At 38.8% G+C, this 22,036-nt stretch overlaps 2 protein-coding genes across 6 annotated transcripts in view; one reads left to right on the forward strand and one right to left on the reverse strand.

Annotated features, from left to right (window-relative positions):
• The first annotated feature begins 46 nt into the window (after nucleotides 1-46).
• On the forward strand, nucleotides 47-4,409 carry ZnT86D (zinc transporter 86D). Of its 2 annotated transcripts, none has more exons than XM_046619872.2 (2): nucleotides 47-261; nucleotides 1,159-4,409. In XM_046619872.2, the coding sequence occupies exon 2, from the start codon at nucleotides 1,181-1,183 to the stop codon at nucleotides 2,231-2,233; it is 1,053 nt and encodes a 350-aa protein (XP_046475828.1). In that variant the 5' UTR covers nucleotides 47-261; nucleotides 1,159-1,180; the 3' UTR covers nucleotides 2,234-4,409. The 2 variants fall into 2 exon arrangements, with proteins under 2 accessions (XP_046475828.1, XP_046475827.1); XM_046619871.2 differs by having other exon boundaries at nucleotides 47-257.
• Nucleotides 4,410-6,669: 2,260 nt separating this feature from the next.
• LOC124215934 (uncharacterized) overlaps nucleotides 6,670-22,036 on the reverse strand; it is a 55,198-nt gene continuing 39,831 nt past the window's right edge. For all 4 annotated transcript variants that reach the window (XM_069135212.1, XM_069135213.1, XM_069135211.1 and 1 more), the window contains 4 exons: nucleotides 17,584-17,893; nucleotides 13,817-14,129; nucleotides 9,569-9,778; nucleotides 6,670-9,488 (listed from right to left, as the gene is read on the reverse strand). In XM_069135212.1, the coding sequence (XP_068991313.1) occupies nucleotides 8,850-9,488; nucleotides 9,569-9,778; nucleotides 13,817-14,129; nucleotides 17,584-17,893 (1,472 nt within the window). In that variant the 3' untranslated portion in view covers nucleotides 6,670-8,849. The remainder of the gene's footprint in view (nucleotides 9,489-9,568; nucleotides 9,779-13,816; nucleotides 14,130-17,583; nucleotides 17,894-22,036) is intronic.

Genomic DNA, 22,036 nt, shown 5'->3' on the forward strand with positions numbered 1-22,036 from the left:
ACTGCAATTGCCGTTACCCAGTTGCCACTGCGATGGGTGACAGCAAGAGCGGCAAGAGTGCCAGCGATCGAGTCAGCGGGCTTTCGAAGAAGCGTGTCGAGTCGAATCAGCGAACATGGCGCACTCGCTGGACTTACCGCCGCCGGGATTCCTGATATTTTGATGCCCCGAAGATGTCTTGCGACTCCGCACGCCTGAAGTAAACAAGCCTTTCTCGCAACCGACGATTCCAACGTTTCACCGCATCTGTCAGCCTGGCAAGTATGATCATAAATTGGAAGAACTCCCGGTTCTTAACCTTCTGTTTACGTGGACGACGTGTCGCTCGCCTATTTCACCGAATGTCTGATAGAAAAGAGGGAGCATTGACGATTTCCGTCATCTCAGCGCGGATAGCTCGGTTTTATTGCACGCTCGTAAAACTGCCCCAAACATATCTGTATTCGAATTTGAAACTGTCCAACTGCCGGCCAAACCTCTGCCATAAGGTAGAATACCAATTTAAGCAAAAACATCAGAGATTTAAAAAAAATTCGCCAAGTACCAAAACTACATTACAATAAAAATACTAGAACAACTTAAATATTGCTGGTCTCTGTCGTGAAATCAGTAAGGAATCCCTTGTCGCGAAGTCGGATCTCGCTGTTACGTGTAGCGATATCGACACATTATTTGAGAGCTATGTCCTTGGCGGGCACATTCGATAGGTATTTTCTATTTATACGACTACACTTGTTTGTATCGTGTGTGATCCCGTGTGATGTCGTCTCTAAGATAGGCTAATATTAAATAAATGAAGTGTATTTCTTTGCGAACACAATCAATTTTGCATCGGAATTAAAGGTTGATTATAGCTTGTATGATATTATTAATGTATGGAATTCGGAAAGTTTTCTTTTTGCCACTTGTTGCTCAGGTTTATATTTAATAAAATCAAGACTTGATGGGATCGAGTTAATTGTTCGGTTAGCTTCGATTAGATTATCGTCCTTTCAGACTTCAGGTAGTTACTACAAGTAAATTCATTCGTATTTGATGAATACATTACTCTGTATGGTTCACATCTTGTGAATCGAAATTTTTTATAAAATACTAATAAACAGAATGAAAACTGGCGAAAATCCTCTCTTGTCGGATATTAATTTTTTCCTATTTCAGATTGCTCGTACAATCGTTAAGGATGCTTCCCCTCTCGCACAAGGATTCTCGAGGATTAGGTAGTCGAATAAAGGAGAAGGTCCTGAGTTGGAAGCGTCTGATATTCTCCGACAAGAACTCCCGGAACTTGTTTCTCTTCCTGATACTGAACCTCTCATTCGCCTTCGTCGAACTCACTTACGGAATATGGACCAACAGTCTGGGTCTGATATCGGACAGTTTTCACATGTTCTTCGATTGCACAGGCCTTGTAGCAGGACTCGCGGCGTCAGTTATAACCAAGTGGCGCGCCAACGAGCGTTTCTCGTATGGCTATGTGAGAGCCGAGGTTCTCGCTGGCTTTGTAAACGGTCTCTTCCTCCTCTTCATCGCTTTCTTCATAATGTCAGAGGCAGTGGAACGAGCCATTGAGCCCCCAGAAGTGAAGCATGAACGCCTCTTCGTTGTCTCCGTCCTTGGACTGCTCGTAAACCTTGTCGGCGTTTACGCCTTTCAGCACGGCCACGGTCACAGCCACGGCGGAGGCCATGGGCACTCTCACGGGGACAGCCACGGGCACTCGCATAACCACGGTCATGGCCACAGCCACGACCACCACGACATAGAGATAGATGGAAGCCAAGGCGGTGGTAATTCCCAGATAATGAAGGGAGTGTTCCTCCATATTCTGGCCGACACGCTCGGATCCGTCGGGGTAATAATATCGGCTGTATTGATGCAGATGTTCGGCTGGATGATAGCCGATCCGATCTGCTCGATGTTCATTGCCGTCCTGATAGCACTCAGCGTTTTGTCACTGATTTCCGAGTCCGTCACCATTCTCATGCAGAGACAGCCGGCAGCTCTCGATCACGTTCTTCCCCAGTGCTATAACAAGATCACGCAGTTGGCCGGGGTCTACAGCGTGCAGGAGCCACACTTTTGGACACTGTGCTCAGACATTTACGTCGGCTGTTTGAAACTCGAGGTCGCAAGGACCGTCGATCCAAAATACGTCGTCGCGCATACTCAGATGATATTCCAGGCTGCCGGCGTCAAACAGCTTACCGTTCAGCTCGACTATGCGCCTATGTGATCGACGATCGATAGTAAAATTGGAGTAGGAAATGACAACGTTGATGATGATGGACTTTTTACAAATAATTGTAATTGGAGGTACGAGGATGCCCTTTTCGTCTGTGCCACCTGTGGCAAAAAGGCGAGGAACGTCGCCTTAGCTAAAAGCCTATTTACTGTATTCAATTTTTGTGGTTCTAACGCGGTAGGCAGACGCGGTTACAAACTTAGATTGCAAGTCGTTTAACGATCAAAGAACAGGGACTCGATGCAGAGTTTGTTTTTATTTTCTTTTTTCATACGTACCACAATGAACACGCAATTCCTTGCTTTTGCATGGACGAATTAATGGACAAACTTGCCTGTGTTTTTTTTTTTCCTGCATCACAGTTTTCCTTGTCACAAATTAGTTCACGATCGATCTATTCCATTTCCAGTTCAATTTCGCAGTGAACTCGAGTCAGCATAGATAATTATATTTTTTTAGATCTTACCGTTTAATTTAAAATATTACTTCTGAGTCCTGCCGGAAGACGATCGACGTTAAAAATTGTAGTGAAATTAGACCATGTATAATTTACTGTAATATTATTTAAGCCTGTCGTCGGTCTTCGCATCGGGGCGCGAATATCGTAGAATCAATATGTAATATTGTCGTTGAATATTTTTACTTTTTTAAGAATATATAAATATATATATATATCACGTGTATATTATATATACTGTGTAATCTTAATAGGAAAAGAATTTTACTTAAAAAACGCATCATGGTTGTAATAATTAAATCGTTTTTCGTTCCGTTTAATCCGTGGTGCTGAGTTTTTCGTTTACTGGCTTAACACGTAATATGTATTTAATATATTAAAAATGAAAGAAAGAAAGGTTGTTCTCAATATTAATCTGTATATGTGCAACAGTGTATAATAGGTAATTTAAGTGTTATTATTATTTATCGTTAAACTTAGCACACGTGGTTAAATAGCACACAATTAATATTGAAAAATTTCTAGTTTCCTTTTTCTTCAACGTAGTTAGGAGTATCATCAAAGGCCAGTCAAAATTAAATTTAGAATAAGAAACAAACGCCTCGTTAAAAATTCATCAAGTTAATTACATACAAATTGCATTTTGTTACTCCCTTGCCTAATTATTTTTTTATATCAATCCGCATTTATCACGCTTAGGACCAAAATTTAGGATAATTTAAATCGTGCTATCATCTTGACGTAAAATTCTAAAAATTTCTACAGGAATAATGACACTAAATGTATAATTACAAGTAAAACAAATGATGTACATTGTAATAAACGAATCGGTGCATGTAATATACAATAAATATATGATCTATTTAAAAAATAATACACACACACACACATATATATATATCGCCGATAAATTTTCGTCAGCAAGTAATAGATAATTTTAGTTCAATACTACAAATAAATATAAAGAGAATCGAAACATTCCATGCATAATTCATTAATCACGATGAAACTTATATAGTTTCGGTTGCACGTATTTTCGCCTCGTCGTTAAACGTGCGAATAGGTAGCGAATTCCATCGTAAAACAGGATTAAAAGTGATATGAAAAATTTTACTCTATGTAGACGAGGTAAATACATTGTAAATGCATATTCTATCTATAAATAATATATTTATTATACGCAATTGCCCTCTATAATACAATATGGTAATATGATTATAAATGGTAATATAAATTATTATCCGAATAGCGCGTTGAGTTAGCTATACGTTGTAAAACGGAGAAGCAAATCAGGTACAATCCTGATTCTCTTATCGCTACCCATTATCGTTTCAATTCGTATTTAATAAATAAATTGATGCGGTTTTTCAGCTCCTACTTGGGAATAAATTTAACTCACAATCGGTGTTTCCTGCATTTAATTTTTCACTGTAATGTTCCGTTTGAATTATAATCATTCTTGTCATTATCATTATACCGTCATTGATTATTAAACAGGTTACTGTAATATGTATCTATGAAATAATAATAATATCATTCTGATTTTTGTAATTTACTGTAATATGTATCTATGAAATAATAATAACATCATTCTGATTTTTGTAATTTATATACCACACGAAAATGATGTAAATAATAATGATTGAGAAATAACAGAATTAAAAACAAATAAACGAACGATAATGAAACGCTCAATATAGAATTTTGAAATCTGGATTCTGCTTATTTCTTCCTACTCCATTAAAGGACAAAAAAAAAATCTGAAGAAATCATATTGTGATTTTTAGAGACGTCTTCAAATTCAAACCGTCACAGCGAAGCAATTCAATCTCTGATCTCTTTACCTGTTACGTGAATACTGAATTATTAAGTCGACTGTATTTCGGTTGAAAAATGTATCAAGTGAAAAAAAAAACATCCCTTCCGTGATTTAAAAACGTACGTATAAATGATAATCAATGGGTTTTCAAAGCAGTAACGGGCTCTTCAAACACGTATTACATTTATTTGGAGGATATGTGTATACATATATAAATACATAAATATTTTTCATAGTAAAATCGCTTTCAAGCTACGGTACAATAGCGTCGTGGAGAAAAGAACGATTTTCGCTCCGCGTTTCGCAGGATAATTTCAATCTTATAGTCTCATCTGTTCTTCATAATTTCTTTTTTTCTCCAAAGCTGAAACTTTAATACCCATGCAGCATGATTCAGTTGTGTAAAATTTATGCAGAAACCACAATTTGATATTTTCACAGATTATACAATGCAGAAATATACTTTGTATATCTGCATACGGTCATTTGTCTGTTTACAAATTTATGTATTTCAATTCTCTTCGAATCTTCTTCATTATTGTTGAATTGATTTTTCATTATTTTACTTTTTTCCACCTTATTTACATGTATAATATACCTATAATACCTATGCGAAAGTATAATATAAAAGTTGGAAAAAAATACAAATTGTCGCGTATAATTAATTTTGCAAATCAATTATTATCATCATTATTATTATTATTATTATTATATCACGCTGTTTGAAATGATCGATTAATTATCTCGTCTCTGTCGCATAAAGCTATAACAATCGACTATTACGATACATTCTGGAATTATATATATGTCATAAAAATAATCAATATTGTATCAAATTTAGTGCGACCCTAAAAATTCATCACTTCAACGCTTACAGGCAAAAACAAATTTATCAATCGTTCCTGTTACTAATTGTGTCGTGATTACTTTATACCGTACGTCCATAATATATATTATATAGTTACGATAATTATATGCATACACGAGCGACGGATTATGCCTTTGATTAATATAATGATACTGTTATAATAATAATATTATATATAATATACATATATATATATATATATATATATATATATATATATATATATATATATATATATATATATATATATATATATATATATATATATATACCAATAAAGAATCTCAAATTCTATTCTATGATACAACTATACAATATCGTTTGGCAGTCAATTTTATAAATCACTCGGTTATCGGTTCATTTGTCATGTTTTGTACGATACTAATAATAATCGTTACTTGTAATTTTTTTTTTTTTTTTTTCGTAATAATAATAATCGTATCATCGTGCGATTATAATTTATACGCTATATAGGAAAGATCAGTTTATAAATTTATACAATAGCCTTTTTCTTTGAAGATAACTTTTATGTGTTTATACGTACGTGTATATACCTATAATAATAATAATAATAATAATAATAATAAAAACAACAACAACAATCTGTATTATGTATCATATTTCATAAAATTTCTAAATTTCCAACAATCTGATCAGCAATATCGCATGCATACGTACATATATATATATATAATATATAATATGTACACCCACACTCGTAAATATATTATATATATATATATATATATATTAGAGTGTCCCAAAAAAACCGACTATTTTTTTTTTTTTCAAAGAACATTGAAAATTCGTCAGAGTATCTCTAGAAAATGACCCTGTGAAAATATAAGCTCTTAATATTAATATTTAGAGGTGGCGATTTGTAATTTTCTATTTCCCATTTAAATAACATGGGAAAATTTTTTTTTGAACTTTGGAATTTTGTGATGGGATAACGAGCTACTTCATAAGTATGACAAAATCAGGTCTTATAGGAAATTTGATGCTCTACAAAAAAGGTCTGATTGACATTTTGCGTAAATCCAGCCGTTTCAAAAATATCGAGCCTCAAACTTCGGACTGTTTAAAATTATGCTTTTTTTTTCGTAAATACAACAAAAATTAATTTATATGTATTATAAACCCAGAATCATCAACTGAACAATAAATATATGCATATATTTGACGGAATGCAGATCCGAAATTATTAATAATTTGACAAATGATAATTTTTATTGATTTTTAGCGAAAAATATTTACTTACCTAAAAAAAATCAATAAAAATTATCATTTGTCAAATTATTAATAATTTCGGATCTGCATTCCGTCAAATATATGCATATATTTATTGTTCAGTTGATGATTCTGGGTTTATAATACATATAAATTAATTTTTGTTGTATTTACGAAAAAAAAAGCATAATTTTAAACAGTCCGAAGTTTGAGGCTCGATATTTTTGAAACGGCTGGATTTACGCAAAATGTCAATCAGACCTTTTTTGTAGAGCATCAAATTTCCTATAAGACCTGATTTTGTCATACTTATGAAGTAGCTCGTTATCCCATCACAAAATTCCAAAGTTCAAAAAAAAATTTTCCCATGTTATTTAAATGGGAAATAGAAAATTACAAATCGCCACCTCTAAATATTAATACTAAGAGCTTATATTTTCACAGGGTCATTTTCTAGAGATACTCTGACGATTTTTCAATGTTCTTTGAAAAAAAAAAAATAGTCGGTTTTTTTGGGACACTCTAATATATATATAATATATCTTTGAGTTATCTAATGCATATATAATTAATTACTATTATACAGAGCTCAGCTGATCCAATATCCATCGAATATACTTCGAAAAATGTCATTTAAAACTTTGCGTAGTATACACATATATTATCATCTAAGCAACAAATGATTTTTCGGATAATTCGTACTTTTCATCATAATATAACATGGACAGCCTGTTTTTTGCAAATGATAAAGAAAACTAGAAATTTTTTCAAAATTTTGTTCAACGTCACGTATATACGTATGTTATTATATATACACGGATTACGAATTTACTTGCTGCGTAAACTTTTTACAATACTTTTTCTATCCACGATGGATAAAGTAGACTCTAGACAGATGTATAAATAATATATATATTATGCAATCCCTTGGGCGAACTAAGATAAATTTTTAACAATTACACTTCGAGTGTTGTACGTATATTGTCTATTACAAAGCGACTACAAATCTCTACTTTGCGTTGACCCGATTAAACAAGATACGACATTTTGTACGATAGATAAGAAAGCGATATATAAGGTATCTAAATAATTTTTGGGACAAGGCTGCGCACGCGTCTGCACTTGATGTGTAATATAATTTTCAGGCGTCCGAATGATTCGACGATCCGTTGGATAAATAATTGTAGAAAAAACATTCAACCGGCTTTCGGTTAGCAAATAGAAATAAAGATCTTGCAGAATTTTTTAGTTCATTAATTACTCTGAGAGTAATAAATATTGATACAGCCTAATTAAGCCTGCGATGAATATATTTCCTTAACAATGTGTCCCTGAAACTTGATTCTGAAACACTATCATCCTCTAGATTAATGAATTATATTGTAGCCTCTATTTGGTATTAAATTTTATTATACCTATATTTTTATTTTATTTTGGCACGGTTATAGATAAAACTTAAATTACGAATCCGACGATTCGGAAATCTCCGCGTTTAAATACAAATATAATTAAAACGTTAATTGGGTGATTAAAAACATTAAAAAAAAAAGAAAACGAGTTTGGCTCGTTCAACGATATACTAATTTCTTTATTTTCTGCATTTTCAATGTCGATTTATCGCATGTACGGTCAATTTCAAAAACTGCAGAATAACTTAAATATTCAACATCCGAAAATTCGACGCAACGCTCGATATTAATCTACGTAGACGTCACGTTAGGAGATAAAGAAAAAAACGATAGAGAAAAATGGCTTTAATACCTTACTGTATGTTACATAAGAGGGAAATAAAATTACGTATGCGGAATCGATCGCGAGCTTTGTATAATAAAATAAGAATATCGTGTGACATCTTGAGAAAAATAAGAAGAAGAAAAAGAAGAAAAAAAATATTTCTCGACATTTTTCTCGCTGATACGAAAGTTTGCAGATATTTTACCGAGCGAACGGGGTCAAAAGCCGCATCGATCTATATCCGCTCTAAAAAAAAACCCATATGTATGCTATATGTATATACGATACCGCGTATAATATATAACATATTATGATCGGATAAAGGATATGAACTTCCGAGCGTGAATCAAAGTCGCCTAGCAGCTCCCTTTATTCCGGTATCGAAATATGACCAGAAATTGAGTCCCTGCAACCCTCGGAGCTGCTGCAGATCGATATTACAGTTCGTCCATCAATCAGACGTGTCGAATCGGTATTAGCCGAATCGCAACGTAGAGTCTCACTTCTTTTTGTGCTTCCCGTTCTTCTGGACCTTCGTTAACCGTAGTCTGCAATGGGCGCCACCGGTGTACAGGACCTCGGCCCTTCCGGCGTCCTCGACGGCAGCGACGAGCGCCTTGACGGCCTTGACGTTCACGTCCTTGGCGCTAATCTCGAGAGAAGAACCGGGGAAACGGTCCCTGAGGATTTTGCCAAGAAAGGAGGCCTGCGTCTCGGAAAGCTCGATACCGTCGATGCAGAGCCAGGTGAGTGCTTGGAGACTGGCGACGACGGTGCCGAGGAAGCTGTGCTCGACCTGTACCTTCTTGACGCTGTCGGTAACGATGAGACCGTTCATCTTGAGGAAGCTCAGCCCGCAGAGCTTTAGGTATTTGGATATGTGCCGCATCGTCCGGTCGCAATCCTCGAGCGTGACACGCCAGAAGTTCATCCTCAGTGACTGGAGGCTCCGGAAGTTAGAAGAAAGGCAGCCGAAAAAGCTCGTCAGGATCTTGTCGTCGATGAATAAAAGCGAACCGCTGTTTCCTCCGATCGTCGATTTGTCCAGAGACAGATCGAGCTCGCTAAGCGCGGTGAAACCGCCCAGGAACGGCAGCAGCAGCGGACCTCGCAAGGCGAGCCGGTCGTTCACGGTCACCTGGAGAATTCGGGGGTTTTACTCGGGGTGCGAAGGGTGAAACGGACCTTTTGGCGGAGGGATCGGCGCCCGAAACTCACCTGGAAACCCGCCAGTCTCAGGAAAACTATCGCTGGGCACGCCGGCGGTTCCGCAGCCCTTAAAAGCTCGGCTCCCGCGTCGTCTCGACGACCCAACCTCGAGAGAGGCCCTTCGTGAACTGCCAGGTGAAGTCGAGCGTTGCACAAGCTCAGTTCCCGGACACTTGTGCATCGTAAAAGCTCGGAAAATACCGTCAGGCTGTCGGATTCCTGGGGAAAAAGATTTTTTCGTATTTCATCGAATTGCCGAATTCGTAAGGAAGAACGAAAGTAATTGGATAATATTTACTGGATTTTCAAAGAGCTTTGTCGCATCAATGACTCATTTCGAATTGCTTTAAAATTTCTGAAAATTCCACCAGATTCCTTCGGTTTCGTTATAGGATTTTGGCTCGCCTTATTCAAAAGGTTATTAACTGATTTGCTACAAGCATCGATCTATATTTATAAAAATTTATGAAATTATATATTATTTATAATTTATGAAATTCTCGACTACTTTTAGGGATGATAAAAACCTGCAAACTGTGCCGAATGGTTATACTGCAGCATTCACGTGCAGTAATTAATAACTGAAGTACAAACGTTGGAATAGTGCGGTTTTTAATACGCTGATAATTAATTAAACTCATTATTAATTAATTCGTTCATTTAGTTCCTGAAAAGGTCAGGCGTTTGCACAGGCTAGCTGTGTAGTTTATTCTCGTTTCTCTTTGAAAGTAGTTGGGTGTGTGTACGCGTGTGTACCTACGTATGTGTAAATTTCCTTATTATATTGCGTAACTATGTACACGTATAACTCGTATATCTCGTGTATAGAATTGAATTTTCAATCTCCGCGTCGTACGTATAATATATTCATCGAATAATTCTGGCAAAACTAACAATGATTAATTATATTTATCCGCACCCTTCCGTGACCCTTCCCCGCGATACAGCGCGGAGGTAAATTTTCGTGACGAAAAAAAAAAAAAAAAACCGTTCAACACGCCTACGTAGCTGGTACGAAAATACGTATACATAAGAGATAATATTCTCACGTCCTTAAAAACGTTAACACCCTCTCATTATACCGGTTAAATAACGATGTCGGCGATTTTAAACGCCTCGTTAACTCCTGCAGAGCCGGCCGCCGCCGGTAGGTATATCCCTGTATAATATACCTTATACTGGAAGCTTGTATAAATTTCCCTCGCGGAATATTATACAGGGCTATACAATCCCGCTACGCGACTCTGCACTGCTCCTCGAGATAACTCACTATTAAGACGATGAAACATAACGGTTATGGGATTCGTTCTCCCCATCGCTGAGAGGGCCTCTCGAAATTGTACAGCCGCGTGTGTATACACGAAAAAGCGAGAAAAGGGAAAAATATAGGACCTCGCGTAATATCAGGGCAACGCACGACGGCGGAAAAAAAATCAGAAACGAGAGTTTCGTCGGGTACAAAATGAGCGCAAAAACTTTGCGAACTTTCGGGCGAATAATTTACGAATCAATCGAAGCAATTATAAGTTATCTAGAAGCTTTAACCTCCGTAGTACAATTTCTTTGATTCACGCCGCGATAAACTCGACGTATATGTATATACGATGACTAATGGTTGGAGGGTTGAGAGTGGATTTTCTTGCGCGTAGTCGGATGAAAATTCGGGCAGGGATTTTTCCGTCTGCGGGTGTAAAAAACCGCGGGAGGAGAAAAGTGGCCGCGGTCGTCTGAAACCCGGATAAGCTCGCAGCTTCGCAAGAATATTCGAGCGGGGAATAATATGTCGTCGGGGTGTGTTCTTTTCCCTTTTTACACAAACACACAGACTCCTGATCTCGATTCTAGACCCCTGTTATACTCGAGGCAATTTCAGTTCCGTGATCCTCGCCAGCTTTGCTCGCAAAACCAAACAATATGCTGCTGCTCAGATACCCGTCATCAAGACCGCAGCGTTTGCCCTGTGTTTGCCGGCTAAATCATCCCCCCACTGGTTTTGAAGGAATACATATTCGGGCGAAATCGACGAATCGATTCTGTCGGATCATTTCCACAAAACCCTCGTAAATCCCCGGGAAGGGAATATTTCACACGGATTTTCAATGTATTTTGAATTTCAGTAAAACCAGCCGAAGAAACGCGCGTCTTTATCTGCCCGAGCTGCTTGCGTGATGTTTTGAATGAAATGTTCAAGAGTGTAGGATATCCTCCATCCTCGAGCATTCTAGAATAGGGTTTGTGTCTTCGCTAATTGTCGGTAACTGTGTCGATGCAGGAATCTCTATCCAGAACTCTTCTTCTATACCTAACTGTCGGTAACTGCGTCGGTGCAGGAATCTGTATCCGGAACCCTTCTGGTATACCTAGTTCGAATTTTATCGATCAATGTATATAATTAACGATTACTTGTTGAGCTAGAATTATCTTTAGAGAAATAAAATTAACAGGAATGGTCCGCCCACAATAATCCTGCATAATGCAATTCAGCATCGATCGGACGATGTATTATTGTCTACATCCAGATTCGATGCGTTTGAAATCTCGGCGTTCGCTAATATTTCTAGCCAAATGGTTCCCTGCATTCTGTCGGGGAATGCGGGGGTGGGAATTACGGGGGTGGTCTATTGTTTCGAGAATCGTTGCAGGTATTATACCAGGCGGCATCGCGGGGTGCAGATTGTGAATAGGGCGCAGGTAAATCTCCCTTTGTTCGTTGCTCGAATCCCACCGCCGCCGTGAATCGCGCGGCAGCTTGCAGTTGCGATATATACACACACCATAGGTATATAATAATTTCTAACAATTTCATTTGCGAATTATTATGCTTGTGTTATTCTTGCGCTGACCGTATTTTCCGCCTCCAGATATTATACAAGTATTTTATATTACACCTCTGCTGTTCAGCTATCTCGCTCTATACCCACGGGCCCGCTAAGTAACGCGTATTCTCATGCAAATTTGGGGGGGGGCCACCAACCCCGAAAAACCCCGTCTCTCTGCCTCTTTGCCCCCACCAAGCTGTGAAATTTATTGCAGGTAATATCACGGAAAAGGATATATTGTTACGGAATAAAAAACTTGTTACCAACTCGTGCCGTGCGCATTATAGGCATACAGGTATAATATACTCGTTCAGCGATTGGAATACTTATTTATATTTACTCGATGATTTACCGCTTCAATTTACCAGTGAAAAATGAAAAAAAAAATACGATGTAAAATGAAGTACAATTTGGGGGTCTTTTAAAAAATTGACAAAATCACGTGTTTCTTCGCTTACAAAGTTCTCCGCGGTCTTACAAAGAATTCCGCGTATAATCCAAGGGTTGGTAAACTCGGGGATGCCTTAACGAGGTTCGTCTATTGCGAGGAGCTTAACCGTCGAGTTGGTGCTGCCGGGGGTTTGGATAACAGAATACCGGCCATTATTTCAGGAAGTTTCGAGGTGCTGAGGAGTTTGTCTCCGCTGCCTCGGCTACGCACGACGATGGTTTAAGGCGAATGAGGCGAGCAAATTCGGTATACTTGTACGTACACGTACACATTCGTGTGTATGAGGGGTAGATTGTTGTTTGCCTTGTATGCGTGTACCTATTATGTAACCATAGACGGTATGAGACGGGTAATTAGCAGGACACGAAACAATCGCTTCTTTCCGTTGATCGATAATTAATTACCGTGCATGCATACCGCATAGCGATGCTGGCGAATTTCGTCATTGTGTAACAGAATTCCCGTAACAATACCGAATCTTCAAACACGCAAAGATGTAGATTACACGTTTTCCAGAATTTCAAAATGCAGCAACAACAAAGTATAGAAATCTACGCGCACTTTCATCTTATATATTTCTCATAATCCTGACAATCTCAGATTTTTTTGTAGTTCTGTTATATCTTCAACCCTTTACCCCTTAGATTGTCTAAATTTTGAAATCCTATTGGATTCTTCAATATGTCTAAATTCTCACCCTCACCCCACGATGGAATTGCGATCACTGGATGCGTGGCTAATTAATGCTAATAAAAGATATCATCCACCCTAAAGCATTCTAGAATAGGGTTTGCGTTTTGGCTAACTGACGGTAACTGTGTCGGTACAGGAATCTGTATCCAAAAATATTCGCGCGGTTAATTGACAAAAGATATCCTCCATCCTCGATCGTTCTAGAATAGGGTTTGTGTTTTGGCTAACTGTCGGTAACTGTGTCGGTGCAGGAATCTGTATCTGTAATTAATAAAAGAAAAAATAAAGACTCACCTCTATTCTGAACGTCCATCCTTCCAGACTGAGCAGCTTTAGGGTCGAATTTCTGGCGAGTGCGTGGCACAGCAGTCGGGACGGATGATCGTCGAGGGCTAATCGAGGACTCGCCAGATCCAGGAGCTGAAGACAGGGGGCCTCGGTCAGGGCCAGAACCAGGGGCATCATGTCGGCTGGTCGGGAGGCTCCTGCGGCCCTTAGAGCGTCGAGATTTCGGGCCAGTCTGATAGTCTCGGCGAGACATCCGGCATCGAGACTTCCCAGAAGACATTTGGACACGTTCAAGGACCGGAGTTTGCAGTTCGGCTCTCTGAAAGCGGCGGAAAAGCATCGACGAGTTGGCAAAAATTTTTTCCTCGGAATTTTGGGCATTGCGGTAATTGATAGCCGCACGTAAAAGGTGAGCAGAAATGTAAGGGAAATTAACTTGACCGCGTGACTCGAGCTTGCAGCGAAATTTAATTCCGTTGTGATTAGTCGAATCGCGAGGAGAACAATAAATTGTAGGGTAAAATTTATTCCAGACGCGTTTTTTACAAACCCGAGTATTAAAATGGGGTTCTAGCTTCCAAGCGTTATTTACCGTACTCTGTTAAATTGTTGCTACCGCACTCGACGGTAGGAACGTCATTTGACGTTGAGTTATAATTCATACTCTCGCTGTTACGCACGATCGACGACGAGTTTCGATCAGCCCCGGGGGGTGGATAATTTTAGCCCGTTAATATCCCGACCCCGTGAGTTTACGCGGTTTTTCAAAAAATAAATAAATAAATAAATAAAAATATTGCCTTATCGCGGGGCGTGTGCAATAACAACGCGACAGCAGGTTGTTTATCTTTTTTCGAATAATGTTTGTTCGTTAGGCAGTTTATATCTCGTAACAAGTGCGCGTGGTAAAACTCGCGGAAATCCTTTCGGAACAGCAAAACCGTGAAATACGCGGTCAAAATTGTTGTAACGCAATACGGGTATGAATTAATGGAAATCGAGGATGTAATCGTTTGCTGTTGCTGATCTGCCAAATGAGAGTCATCCGTGTAATCTGCACCGGCTCACCGCCGAGGGTTGTTTACAATTCTGAATTTCATTGGCGAAAATGGGAAAATTGGAAAATTTCCCAACCCATCCGCGGCGAATATACGTACGTATGTACATACGTATAACACGTGAATATACATATAGCATCGACGCGCCCTCGCTCCCTCTCGTGAAAAATAAAAGGAAACGAAACATTTCTGAAGCTTTTTCAAGGAGAACTTTTCCTCGCCCCCGCCTCGCGATATTTCATACACACTCATGACGTATGGACAGACATGATACCGCGGCATGGGGCTGCTTTCGAAGCCCCATCGATCACGAAAAAGGACCGAGGGCTGTGATACGTGCGTTATAAGTGTCAGAGGTAACCAGACGCATCGCTCGCAAACCCGTCAAATTGAATGAACAATAAAACAACGGTTAGCCGCCAGGGGGTGGAGGATTTCAACTACCACAATTTTGCCGGATTTCCTTGCTTCTTTGTTTCCATGATTTTCCGCCCACTCCCCCTTTCATCATTCCCTCTTTCCTTACATCCAACCGTCGCGTCGGTTGAAATTCTTCGATTATTACACTCTGAGCCGCGAAGGCTTTGCCGACTTCCTGCTCTTGTGTAACTCTGTTCTGATTGTTATCTTTGTTCGCTGTGATTCAATTTATTGTAGCATTTTTTTTTTTTTTTTTTCTTTCTTCGTCAGAAGAATCGCTTAGCGCTATTATCACGGACTTCTTGGATCGTTGGAGGGAATGACAGCGAACTTTATCACGAGGCTTGAAAAACGCGGTGGAGTAAATGAGACGTTCGACGAAAATCGAACGTTTTTGAAAACTCTCCCCCTGCCTGTTGAAACTTGCACAACCGCAAACGCCTCGGGGAGGCGTTAAGGGGTAGAAAATGACGAAGCGTTGGCTAATGGATGCTCGACGGGCGTTTGGTAGTTAGGCACTCAATTCACTGAATGCTTTTAAGGAGTTCGGCCGTGGAACTTGGCAAAGGAGAGAAGAAGGAGACTCGAGAGGGTAAACGGGCGAGAGAATGGGTCTACCTCATCGATTTGGGGAGATAATCGATTTACTACAATATAATTTACACGAAGGCGGAAATAAGGGGAAATTATACAGGGGCCAGCAACGCTTTTTTTCAAGATTATTCATTCAATTATCACAGCGACGAGTAATGCAAATTTTTACACGGCGAGAAAAGATAATTATTATTTATATTATCATTATCACTTTGTGACCTTAACGAATACTCGCCTCTCTTTCTTGACTTCATCTGCAATTTGCTCTCTCCTCTCTACCTTCTTTATACACGTGAACGGGAAAAAAGTGCGGAAATTAAAACCCGGCCCCGTGAATTTATCAACAATACTTCACTGATTTATAACAGTTTGAAATTTTCGAACCGTATTTTATCATACAAAACTGTAAGAGTTCGCTGATCTGTTTGTTAAATATTTAAGCAATATCTCATCGATTCCGCGAGGTGTTAGAATTATATACGGTAATGTTTGTGTTGTACGTACATACGAATGTAGATTTTGTCACACGTGTAATAATGAGTTAATTAAAATCCCGTCAAATTTTTCATGCGACGCGACTCGACGGTGGAAACAATCTTTTTTTCCTTCTTCTCTTACTTTCTGATCAGCGGCTGAATATCGGTGGCACGTTTTATCAGGGGTGAGTTTTCTACAATCGTTCGTTAGGAATTGGGTTAAGAATGTTTGCCCCAGAGACGCTTCCTGCAGGTTTATTATACCGCCTGAGAGGTGGTCCTTCAAGAGATCCATCGTTCTATAGAACCGCCATATATAAGGGAAGCACGAATGGTATCCATGAATTTTTTACTCTCGCGTCTTACTCCTCGAGGTGGAAGAAGTAAAATTTTCCCCCAAGAAAAATATATGCAGAACTATTTCACGGTCGATTCTTCGACTCTTTTACTTCTCAAATTATGAATTATGTATAATACGTATGTGTAATATTAAAATCAACAGAGGTATGTGGATTTCGATTCTAATAGATTTGAATTAAGTCGTTATGACGAATGAGACGAGTAAAAAAAATTTGCACATCACTTTTGGAGAGGAACAAAAATGTTGAGAAAAGATCGGAAAGTAACAGAAACGTTTGGAAACAATAATTATCGGGATAAAAAACTCTTCGGATACTTGTCACTAAAAATTGAGAGAAGAAAAATAATCTGCAAAATAGTTTCTTAAAAAATTCTTTAATCTATGTAAATTTTACAACCCTTCATTAGGGTGATGAAAAAATTGATGTTCAAACAGAAGACGGAGGAATAGCCGATTAATAGAAGGACCCAAATATCAAATTTTCAAAGACTATAAAATCTAATTCGCAGAATTATCGAAATGTAGAAAGTCCACGTATAGAAAATCGAAAATATAGAAAGTCGAAATAATGAAAAACAAAATATAAAAAGGTCAAAACATAGAAAAAAAATTCTAAAATCCGTACACGACTTTATATTAATATCAAGACGAATTGCGAAGATTTGAAATTTCGAAATTCCGTGTTCTGACCTTTTTATTTTTCTACTCCTTCATACCTCGATTTTCCCTACTTTTAAATTCAATAAATTAAGTTTTTACTCCTTTAAAAATTCGATATTGTGACCCTTCTATTTTTTGATTTCTTTATACTTTGACCTCCACCGGAAAAAATCAAAGAAAAAAAATACCAGGGGAAATGCTCACCTTATGGCGCTGAATATCTCGTGAAAACCGGTACCCTGATGACTCGGAAGATCGCAGGTCGGCAGGGGATGAAGAAGGGGTAGTCGATGACAGAGAACGCTGTCGCTGTTGCGTTTGCTGCCGTTTTCCCTGTCGGTGGGCATAGGGACAGGCCCAAGGCCCAGCGGAAGTCGAGGAAGGGTCGCGGGCCTCGTCAGACTTCCGTAAGCCGTTGGCGCTCCGCGAGGAAGCGACGAGTAGCATCGGTTCAGAGGCAGAGTTCCGAGGGTGCTGGAAGCGCAACCGCTGCTCCCCGAGCCAGAACCGGAACCTGAAAAAAGGAATCACTGATCAATGGAAACTTGCAGGGGTCAGTTTAAGATGAAAATGAGAAAGAACAAACGATTTTCGAATTAAATCGATCATTTTTTCCCCGATTCATCGACTATAATTGATTGATCGAGAGACTCGATAATTTTATCTCGCAATCGGTTTTTGTTTTTTTAACACCACGAACGATGCAATACACAGTCAATTTATGCGATTATTGTCTTAATTACTAACAATAAGTACCTATTTGAATATTTGTACCTGAAATTGAAAAATATTTTTAATGAAACTGTAAATTATCAAAAAAAAAAAAATTCCGCTATTAAGACCGCATACTGAAATTTACGAAATTTTTGTTTCACATGCATCGTTTCAAAACAATACGAAATAATCGAATAATAGATTAATTTTTATCGATTCAATCGAGTCATGTTGGATGATTTTTTTGGACTCGATTAAATTTATCCTGGTGGCCATTTCTAGTTTATTTATGTTTATTCAACGTTTGATTCCTTTTCACTAAGTTTCAACGGTAAAAAATTCGCATCTCTGAACTTTTGAAATTTGGAATTTCAAGCCTTCTACCTAATCTCTCGATCCTGCACTGGCCGTGGATATACGGCGTTAGCATACGAAAACGTGAGGTGCCTGGTTCGGTGGCACATTCACAACACGTGGCAATTCGCTCCTCGTCCTCTATTTTCATCTGCAAAAGCGACTGCAGTTCGTGCAGTTCGTGAACAAGTCCTGAGAATGCGTCGTTTCGATCGCTTATTCCGTTTATTCCCCCTCACGTTCGCGTTAAAGCTCTCGAAATTTTCTCCACTTCACGAACTCGCGCTTCCGAACTTGGGTAGGTATTTTGACGAAGTTTCACCTCAGCGTTTCGGCTCGTTTTATTTCTCCGGGGAAGGAAAAATCGCGGCGACGTTGACGAATTCGTTTTCGCATTTCCCCGAAGAGGAAAGTTCCATTTCCACCTCTCCGAAGGTATCTAAATCGTTTTCTATTGGCAATTATCAGCCTTCGGACGGACGGGCGCGATAATAGAAGAAGTAAATTGAAAACGGGTGTCTGAACTTCTCTTTCTTTATCCCTCTTTCCTCAATACCCGACAGTTCTGCAATACGTCTACGTCAAGTTTAAACCTCGAGGCGAGGGGCAATTGGTCTGAGTGGTTTCGCAATTCCGGGAAAAATACCTACCGACAAAGTGCGCAACCGATAACAAATCTATCATGGATTTTCAATATTAGACACAACAATTTTACGTTGCTTGTCGAAACAATTATCTATTAAATAAGTTATACCTAAACGCGAGACGCGTCTCAGGGGATGAAATTTTCTTTTATCTCGCAGCTGTGACACCCCCTAAAAATGATTATAAAAATGGCGAAGAATATCCAAAATCGTTGACTGTTATCCATTTTTGCAAATTATCTGTCAACGCTTTTATCCCGATTTTACGACTTTTCGCAGTTTCACTGCAGGAACACGTGTGACAGATTTTTCAAAAATTCAATCTGCGTTAGACGAAAGATGAAAAAATATACATAAAAGAAAGGAGGGAAATAGGGACTGTACAAGGGAGAAAGTATCTGTTGGGGTGAAAGATGATAAGAGGCATAAAAAATGCAGAGAGTAACAAAAAGTGGAAGAGAATGCGAAGGGGGAAGAAAACTATCGGTAAACTGTCGCCTCGAGGAGTTTCATACACGTAAAATAAGGGACAGCGTTACGCGGACAGAAAAGAGTCTTCGACTCATCGTCCAGATTCTTTTTCCCGTCGTCAATCGATCCGTCAACCCATTTCAAAGCGGCGATAAGACAGATACGCGGTTGTATTCCGAAGTCGCTAAATCATTACAAGAAGAGACCTGACCCAACGTCGAGTATTTCTGATCGCCGGAACGCGCGCGATAAAAGTCCAAACTGGCGGAAAAAGAAAGACGGGCGAAAAACGCTGACGGATTAATTGGCGTGAGAAAGAAATAAATAAATAAAATAATACGAGGAAAAAAAGAGACCCGTAAGGTCGGAGGGGTGAAAAACAAGAGACCGAGGGACGTGGATGAGTCGTGGAAAAATTCTGCAGGCGCCAATTATCGGGTCGCCTGCATAGTTTAGGCGATAAATTTCAACCCGAATTGGATCCTCCGTGTCTGTGTTTTTTTTTTTTTCTCTTTCTTTCTTCTCTTGTTTAATTTTCGGCAAAAAAAAAAATACAATAAAAAGTTGTTCGAGTATTGGATTTTCGGTGCGTCGTCAGTTTCATTTCGTGGACGAGAAATTATTACACCGTCGCTAAAATAATACGATCTAGGAGTTATTTTTCCCCCGCTTGTTTCTAGGTCGCGCGGCAATCCTTGATTTATAGCACCAATCAATTCGCCGGGAATAACAAGTGGAGGACTACGCAAAAGTATTAGAGAAACTTTTCGACGAGGAGAAAAACAATATTGAACGTTGTCGAAAATATCTCGGTGAAGAATTTCGGGTGTTATTTGTTCGGTGATATTGTTGTTATATTTTCAGTCTGTTTTTAATTATTTCCTCTCGCGTACTTACGTATACGCACATATTGTAATGCAAATATTTGTAAATATTGTTAATTTAATATTCTCGCGTCAATGAACGCGTTAGAAAGTTATCATTTCCACAAGTCGTAGAGAATTAATTCTTCCGGTTTGTTAGCCACGCCGAATCTCAATCTCTCCTCTCACCCTTTCTCTAATCTACTAGAAGTTGAACTTGAATAACGAACAACATTACAGAGTATAACCAGAGCAACGCGCAACGAGATTACCGCAATCCCGAGTGCTTTTGGCGAACTCTCGTTCGTCTTAAGTGAATGAGACGGGGCGCGGTGAGGGTGGGCAAAATCGGGGGCGGTAAAACAGGGGGTGGAAATGGAGGAACCAGCTATTGCGTATAACCCATTAAGGAGGGATGAGAACGGGGCTTGACACTGTTGATTAATACGCGGGATAATCGCGAGTTGCGAATCGGTGGAATTAAGCGGGTTGGGAGAATATACTCGCGGTTGGAAATCGGAATTTGTCGGGGATCCGCTCCCTGACGCATCTCACCCCCTTCACACCCCTTATTCGCGAAATTGTTATTAATATCGGCGTTGTCTGGTGCGTCGAAAAGCCGCGAGATGCTGCGCGCGAATTATAAATCGCGAATTTATTCCCCGGGTATAAAGCCAAAGCTTAAAGCTGTACCAGCCTGCGCACTTCTCGTCAACATTCAGCTGCCAGGCGTCTTTTAACCGAATAGGCCTTCATCTTTATTCATATTAACCCTGTATTATAATATAGCCTGTTTTACCGTAGAAGAAGGATCTTCAATTTTCTCGCATGAAGTCTACAGAGTATATTTATATATGTATATATGTATGTATGCAGTGTGATAGATAATACCTTCGTAATACATACTGGGAAAATGAGTTTGCCGAAATTTAAATAACCCTGTCAATATATATATATATATATATATATAACGTATACAGAGTCTTGATTTTGCGTTATTCGCAACAAAATTTGGGGGGGGGGGGGGGGGATTTGTCAAGTTTAACAATTATGCTGCTAGTTTTTTACGCGTGATCGCAAAAAATCCAAGGACATTTTAAGGACATTTTCTGGTTTTCAAGATCATTCGGGAAGAAATAAAAATACGGCCAAAGTAAAAGTAACCAATTTTTAAAAATACTTTTACTCAGTAAACACAAATAAATATATCATTCGCGGCAAATCTTAAAAATGGATTATTTCCAGGACTTTTCAAGGATAAGGAAAACTCAAGAACATTTCCAGGACCTCAAGGACTTCCGGGACCACTGGAAACCACCATGGTTAGCTTGAAATTTTTTGAAAAACAAAAAAACAAAAAAAATTCAACCTACGTTGCGTTTAAAGATATTATTGAAAACTTCAATCATTTTATCGTATGTATAACGAAATTCGTTAAATTTATTACGTTCACGTCGTATTTGAAAAAGAAAAATTGACGCAAGTTGTGCGAAAGATATGGAGAAATCAAATTTGTCAGGTACAGATGTGTTATAGTAAAAATGTGATATTTGCATGAATCACTCATCCTATAAACTCCGGCAAAAGATACGCAAACGTCACCCGTATCAC

This window comes from Neodiprion pinetum, chromosome 4 (assembly GCF_021155775.2).
Source record: "Neodiprion pinetum isolate iyNeoPine1 chromosome 4, iyNeoPine1.2, whole genome shotgun sequence".
Taxonomy (NCBI): domain Eukaryota; kingdom Metazoa; phylum Arthropoda; class Insecta; order Hymenoptera; family Diprionidae; genus Neodiprion; species Neodiprion pinetum.